The following is a 7,821-nucleotide window of genomic DNA, read 5'->3' as shown; positions in this document are numbered from 1 at the left end:
TCAAAGTAGAATTACTGGGTTTATAAGTACACACATATACATTGACAGCTATTACCAAATTGTTCTCTAAGGAAGCTGTATCAATTTACTCTCCTTCAATAACATGAAGCTGTGTTCTCTCCACACCTCTCCAATACTGGACAATAACAAACTCTCTCTCTCTCTCTTTTTTTTTTTTTGCGGAGTCTCGTTCTGTCACTCAGGCTGGAGTACAGTGCTGTGATCTTGGCTCCCTGCAGCCTTCGCCTCCTGGGTTGATTCTCATGCCTTAGCCTACCAAGTAGCTGGGATTTACAGGCATGCACCACCACACCTGGCTAATTTTTGTATTTTTAGTAGAGATGGGGTTTCCCCATGTTGGCCAGGCTGGTCTCGAACTCCTGACCTCAAGTGACCCACCTATCTCAGCCTCCCAAAGTACTGGGATTATAGACATGAGCTACTGTGCCTGGCCCACTACCAAACTCTTAAGTGTCTGCCAATATGACAGAAGAACCACTACTCATTCATTACTGTGTTAACTAAATTTCTTCAATTCAGAATGAGGTAGAGGGAATATTGGAATTAGAAAAATTGCCTTTTTTGCAATCATGATATTAAAGGCTGTTATGAGCAAGAATTGGATGCTACATTGAGGGAAGTTTATTCTTTTATGAGACAGGGTCTTGCTCTGCTGCCCAGGCTGGAGTGCAGTGGCATTGAGGCAACAGCTCACTGAGCCTCGAACACCTGGGTTCAAGTGATCCTCCTGTCTCAGCCTCCCGAGCAGCTGGGACTACAGGCATAAGCCACTGCGCCCAGCCTGAAAGTTTGATGAGGAGCAGGATATCTCCAAGTGTCTCCCCATAGATTTCTCATTAGTGGCAAAGGGAAAAAACAGCAGTTACACAGTGGAGAAACTGCACACTACCTGAACTAGCTGACAAAAATTAGCATCACCAATAAGGAACCAATGAACACCCTGTGCCTCTACATGTGAGGCTCTAAGGACACAATACTACACATGACCATACTGTGGTGACATACAGGAACATTGCTGTCCTTAGGAAATAGACATTAAAATGTTAAGGGATGAAATGTTATGATATATGCAACCCATTCTCTCAAATGGTCCAAAATAAATAAATACTATGTGCATATAAATATATATATACAGAGATGAGAGAGAGAGAGAAGAGGACGAGAGGGAGCAAGAAAGAGAGCAAAAGAGAATGATAAAGCTTATTTGGCAAAATGTTAAAAATTGGTGAATTTGGATAAAAGGTTTAGTGGAAGTTCTTTATAACTATCTTGCAACTTTACTATATGTTTTAAATTATTTCAAAATAAAGACAATAATTTTAAAAGAAATCAAGGTTGAAGATTTTTCATGTTTATTGACATTCCTTTTATTGTCAACTACCTGTTCATATCCTATTACCCATTTTCTCTTGGACTGTTGGTCTATTCTCACTGATTTGTAAAAGTTCTTTCCAAATCACAGAAATCGGACTGAAAGTATTTTTCCTAGTCTGACTTTATAGTATTGTTTGCCACCCCCAAATGGTCAAATCAGCAAATAATTTCCTTTAGGGTTTATGTTATGCCTAGAAAAGTCATCTTCACTCTCAGCTTATATTTTGGAGACTTTTTACACTCTCCTTGATCATTCTAGTGAAACACATTTTTGTTAGTTAAAAAGTCCTCAAAATTTTATTAAAAATGTCTGTACTGTATTTATTAAAGTATTTGCCCTCTTAAATCTAATTCTAAACATCTAGTTGTCCACAAATTCCCATTTTCATAAACAAACTGTCTTGTCTTATTTGTGAACTGATGTGAAGTGAATCTGTATGTATATTCTCCCAAAAGTGTTAACAATTGTCATCTCTGGAAAGTGACATTTCAGGTAGGCAGTTCTTTATAATTTTCTATCTTCATTTCTCATGAATAACACTATCACATACTTAAAAAAATAGTCTTTTTAACTGGCTGACAGTATCAGATGTTAGGTGTCTGATGTCCAAATACTAACTAATCTTTAGGTAACACCAACTAGTATTTGAAAATCTGATTTATAGTTCCAGATCATGTGTGTACACATTATTTTACTTGATTCTTTGGGCATATACATTCTTTCCCCTCTGTGTATGTGTGAGTGTTAAACTACATTTCTAATCCTTTAATAGGAATAGTTCACAAAAAGTTTAACAAACTGTAAGGTATCCCTTATCTGCCCTGGCATAGGTAGAGGTAGGGGAAGCCCCTCAGCTGGTGGGGGAAAGAATAAAAGACGGAGCCAGTACCTTCCCAGTTGTCTCTGTCCCTTCATCCTTTTTGCCTTTCTTCCTTCCACTTCCCCTTGGTTGTTTCTGAACTCAGCCATCAACTGTGGTAACTACACCTGAGCAGGCCCCTCCTGAAGTAGCAGTGGGCTCCACCCTGGGACAACAGCAGCTGACTGGGCCACCTAAGTCAGAGGTGCTTACGGTCAAACCTGGAACTTCAAAGCAGAGGAAATCCTAAATGTAAATCTCCCTTCCCATCTCCTGCTTACTCTTATTGTCTCCCTCAAAAGACACGTATTCTCACACCTTTACACACAGAACTTTAAAACTTCAAGCAGTTTTGGTCTAAACCTACAAGATGAAGACTTAAAAGATCACTAGAAGATCACATAACTCCTCCCCACCTTCGCTGTAACTGTAGAAATAAAGGAAAGGAAATGAGGCAAGGTATAAATTATTTAGGTAAAAAGGCTTTTCAAAATTTAGGATAACAAATCATCCTTTCGCATTTTAAGATGAAAAGACAATTTTGATGTTACAAATGAGATTGAAAACTCTGTTTCAGAATCCTTAGCCTGCTGAAATCAGTTTTTTCCTGAACGGGTTTAAGGATTCAGGACTATTTATTATATACAAAATACTGGATTTTCCAACCAACAATGTTTAAAAGTATTATATTTAATCTAATATCTTAAATATTGTTAGGAAAGGTAGTCATGAATTACAGACCTGCAGGTCAAGGACAAATTTAAATACAATTCCAAGTACCCAATCTTCTCCTAGGTTAGAAAAGTTTATGTCTCCCACTAGATAACTTACTAACACCACAGGGAAAAACGGTATCTTGACAATGGAGAAATCTCACAGACACCACCTTATCCAAGAAATCAAAGTTAACTTCACCAGTGATAGAAGAGAAACATATCATGTGCTGCCTAATAGATGCAATGAGAAAGACACAGGATCATTTCTATTATATTCCTGCCCAAAATGCAAAAACTGAATTGAATCATGAAGAAACATTAGTCAAACCCAAACTGAGGAATATTCTACAGAATAACTGACTCTTAAAAAGTTATGGTCATAGAAGAAAGCCTGAAGTATGATTCTAGATTAAGGCCTATTTAAGTACAAGTATTGTGTCTGTGTTAATTTTCTCAGCTTGATCTTTTCTTTGACTTTGTATAAAGTCTTTGTTTTTCAGAAAGATACACTTATGTTTTCAAGGGTAAAGGGGCATCATGGATGTAGCATATTCTCAAATATTTCATTATATATATGTATATATAAAAGAAAATACACATGAAGAGAAAAGAAAATACACGAGAGAATGATAAAGCAAATGTGGCAAGTGTTACATTTGGAGAATCTGGGAGAAGGGTATATGGAAATTATTTGTACTGTTTTTGTAACTTCTAAGTCTGAATTTGCCTCAAAATAAAAAAAATTCAAATAAAAAAACTCTTTGATTCTTCTGGAGATGCGTTATTTCTTGGCTGCTCTGGGCTTCAGCACGAGGGAGTTACTATAAGAGTAAAGAACACATTTACTCCGTAGACCCAGAGGACTCAGCCCTTTATCCCCACCCTCAATCATATACTATTTATATAGCGTTGAGATGTAAAATGTATAAGCAACAGCTGTGGAAGCTATCAAATGTTCTAAGGAAATGTACTCACCATTTTTTTTAACCCCCAAATTAATCTGTTACCATAACAGATTAACACAGATGTTCATAAATTAACGCTTCTTACCTTCTCACTATGAAGGAGAGCATGCATGGCAGCCTCCCTACAGAGTGCTGTCAGGTCGGCACCAACATAGCCAACTGTCATTTCTGCAAGAAGGCCCAAATCAACATGACTGGAGATGGGCATCTTTGAGGTAATCGCTTGCAGAATTTCCTTTCTTTGTTTAAGTGTGGGAGTCCCAATGACCACCTATATGCAAAGCAAAACAACAAAAAAAGAAGTTTATAGTTTAAAATATATTCTTTTTAAAGTTGATCTCATGGATGGAGGTAGACAGCAGAATGAATAGCAACCAGAGACTGGGAAGGGTTGGGGGGTGAGGGGATGAAGAGAGGTTGGCTCATGGGTAGAAACATACAGTTAGATAGAAGGACTAAGTGTAATGTTTGATAGCATAGTAGGTTGAACACAGTTGACAATAATTTCTTGTATATTTCAAAATTGCTACTGGAGAGAATTTGAAATATTCCCAACACTCAGGTAAGAAATGATAAATGTTTGAGGTGATGGATATCCTAAACACCCTGATTTGATAATTACAAATTGTATGCAGGTACCAAAATATCACATGTACCCCAAAACATGCACGATTATGTATCAATAAAAATAGATCAATTAAAAAAGTTACTTCCAAAAAAAAATTATATATGTGTATGTGTGTATATATATATTATGTATTCATTTTTGAGACACAGTTTCACTCTGTTGCCCAGGCTGGAGGGCAATGGGCACCATCGGCTCACTGAAACCTCCACCTCTTGGTTCAAGTGATTCTGGCGCCTCAGCCTCCCAAGTAGCTGGAACTACAGGCACGCGCCACCACGCCCAGCTTATTTTTGTATTTTTAGTAGAGACGGGGTTTCACCATCTTGGCCAGGCTGGTCTCGACCTCCTGACCTCAGGTGATCCACCCACCTCAGTCTCCCAAAGTGCTGAGATTGCAGGCGTGAGCCACCAAGCCCTGCCAAAATAATAATATATGTTTTTTATGCTGATAAACATGTACGACAATTTAGTGACCCATTTTGGAACTAGTACTGTGCACTTTACGTATAGCTTAGATTCTGAATATATGAAAATCCTAATACTCCAGGAGTAACACTGGCTAGAAAGTTGCACAGTGAAAATTCTATGTCATTTAACAAGTTTTTGTTATTTTTACAACACACAAAGTTCTAGAAGCCAGGTATAGATAGCTAGGTCCCTGGCTCTTAAGGACACAAAGGTACTAGATAGTGCAAGGAAGAAATCCACTCAAGTCCTGAACTAACTAAAAGAGTGTAATTATCATTTCTCTTTTGAATCCTATCACAAAATAGAAATATCAGTCACTAAATTTCAAGCTATTCTTTAGCATTCAAGTCAATTTAGGACCAAAACTTATAAAATAGGACAGCTCTGAATATTCAACCTCCCTGACAACTCAGGGAGCAGTTGTGGGTACTTTCTCAATTGTGGGATAGGGTGCTGGTGTTATGACAAGGAATGAATAAATCCAGAAGAGTTAATGCCTGCTTCCATTTAGTTCTTCCCCGCCTTCTCCCTTTTTATTTCAACACACTTACTTCTTGAGGTTATCCTTCTTTAAATTCTCATTCCAAAACATGAGTTTAACATGCTTGTAGGTGACCAAAATTCTCTTAAGAATTAACATTACTGATTATAGGACCTGCACAAAATTAATCCGTAATGGCCACCCCGCTTCCCAAAACAATTAAGACTCTGGGGAAATACAGGTCCTGACTCACAGATCCTGACTCACAGGTCCTGACAATCTGACTCTGGGGAAACACGGGTCCTGACTCACAGATCATAGATGGGCAGAGAACGTGTTCTTTGCATTGCAAAGCGCCCCACTCCAACCTCACCGATGCTCAAACCTAAGAGACAAACGCCTCCGGGGCAGCCAACTAGTGCCAGAAAAGGCCGAGGTTCCACCGACAGTGGGCGAACCCGCCAAGCCCATTCACCTCTCGGTCAAATCTCCCGGGTCTACGCAGCGCTGGATCTAGAGCGTCCGGCCGGTTGGTGGCTCCCACAACCACGACCTCGCGGTCCCCACTTGCGCCGTCCAGCAGCGTCAACACCTGGGCCACTACGCGGCTCTCGGGTGCTCGACCGCCCCGCCGGGGACACAAAGCGTCCACCTCGTCCAGGAAGAGGAGGCTGGGCCCGCGGCTGGCCAGCTCCCGGGCGCGCTGGAAGACCCGCCGCACGTTCTCCTCGGTCTCCCCAGGCCGGGAACCCTGCAGCGCGGGGGCGCTGACTGCCAGCAGCTCCGCGCCCGCCTCGCGCGCCACGGCCCGCACCAGCTGGGTCTTGCCCACTCCGGGGGGCCCCGCCAGGAGCACCCCGCGGGGCACCGCTAAGCCCAGCGAGGCCAGGGCGCGCGGGTAGCGGAGCGGGAAGTGGAGGAGCTCCCGCAGCGAGTCGGCAGCCTCCGAAAGACCTCCCAGGGGCACCTCGGGCTGCGGCTGGGCTTCGGACGGAGGTTCCCCGCCAAGGCCGACGCGAGTGTGAGGGGTGACCAGCCCAGCGGGATCGGGACTGGGCGTTCCGCCGACGATGTGCAAGGCAGCCACCGGGCCAGGAGCGCCCGGCGGAGCGACCACCACGTGGCCCAGGGAGACCGGTCGGTTTCTCAGCAGCTCCTGCGCCGCCTCCAGCACCGCGGCTGTATTCGGGGCACCAGGCGCGCCCGCCAGCTCTCGCAACACCGGCCACACGGAAACGCGCCGCAGGGGCGGACAGGGCACTAGGAGGAGGTGGCTCAGGCTGAGACTCCTCCGGGATCTCGGCGCCCCGACCGCCGCCCCGGGGCTCGCGCACAGCGGGTCCAGCTGCACAAAGCCGTTCGCTCTGTCCCGCCGAGGCCAGACAGTGCAGAGGCAGGAGCCGCCGTCGGGTAGCGAGATCTTCACTGCTGAGCCCAAGCGCGCGCCCAGGGCGTGGAGGGCGGCCGGGCCCAGGCGGCAGCGCTGGGTGCCCCGGTCTCTAGCGTCTAAGGGTAGCAGCTTTAAGAGAGGCCCTTCCGGGAAGGGATCCGAGTCCAGAGCCATTGCACACAGATCAACCAGGCATAAGAAAAGCAGAGCAGGAAATCCACCCGGCCCACAAAGAGTGGAACACCGAGCTCGCAGGCCGGAAGCAGATGGCGCGCAAGCGCTAGGGAAGACTGCGTTGCCAGCCGCTGAGTGAAGGCCGAAAGGGCCAATGGGAACATTAGACGACGCATTTATTCCTGGGTAGAGCGTTGGTGTCCGCTTTCGTGAAATCGAGTTGCCCACCCCAGAGCTTTGCCGAGATGATCTTCATTACAGGTGTCTGGGAGGCGGCGTAAGCTAACTTCACTAGGTCATTAAGCATGTACTTTGGTGGTTACTTATATTTTGGAAGTCACCGGCGTTACATTCTGTTTTCCTGGCCTTCGAACTGGAGCATCAGTACTGCCGCTGTTGGAATAGCAACTTAGAGACTTTGCTATTTTGTGAACAAACTCCAACTATCCTCACGGGCACAGAATTTTGGGTGCTCTGGTGCAAATATCTGAGGTGACTTGGCGTAGCTGAGAATACAGCCTTGGGGCCTTCGATAATCGGCGTTCCAATCTGGGAGGTCCAGGCACAACCCTTCCTATGGAAAAGCACCAGCATAGTGGGAGGGAAGCACACTGTGGCACTTAAAATCCCTTGTAGAGAGGAAGGAAGAAAAACTAGGTTACTTGATGGATTTGAAACACTAATAGTATATTTATTCTGATTTCTGATATTCTTTTGAATATTATTTGGCAACAAGTTATCACT

General features: G+C 44.1%; 1 protein-coding gene across 2 annotated transcripts in view; it reads right to left on the bottom strand.

Moving 5' to 3' along the window:
• SPATA5L1 (spermatogenesis associated 5-like 1) overlaps positions 1-7,181 on the bottom strand; it is a 17,716-nt gene extending 10,535 nt beyond the window's left edge. For both annotated transcript variants that reach the window (XR_001007354.1, XM_011992103.1), the window contains exons 1-2: positions 5,989-7,181; positions 4,022-4,207 (exon numbers count right to left, since the gene is read on the bottom strand). Coding sequence is in view for 1 of the 2 variants with exons in the window: in XM_011992103.1 (XP_011847493.1) it covers positions 4,022-4,207; positions 5,989-7,077 (1,275 nt within the window). In the remaining variant the exon portion in view is untranslated. The remainder of the gene's footprint in view (positions 1-4,021; positions 4,208-5,988) is intronic.
• Positions 7,182-7,821: the final 640 nt, after the last annotated feature.

This window comes from Mandrillus leucophaeus, unplaced genomic scaffold (assembly GCF_000951045.1).
Source record: "Mandrillus leucophaeus isolate KB7577 unplaced genomic scaffold, Mleu.le_1.0 Scaffold402, whole genome shotgun sequence".
NCBI classification, from domain to species: Eukaryota; Metazoa; Chordata; class Mammalia; order Primates; family Cercopithecidae; genus Mandrillus; species Mandrillus leucophaeus.
This window is presented reverse-complemented; position numbering and strand designations above follow the sequence as displayed.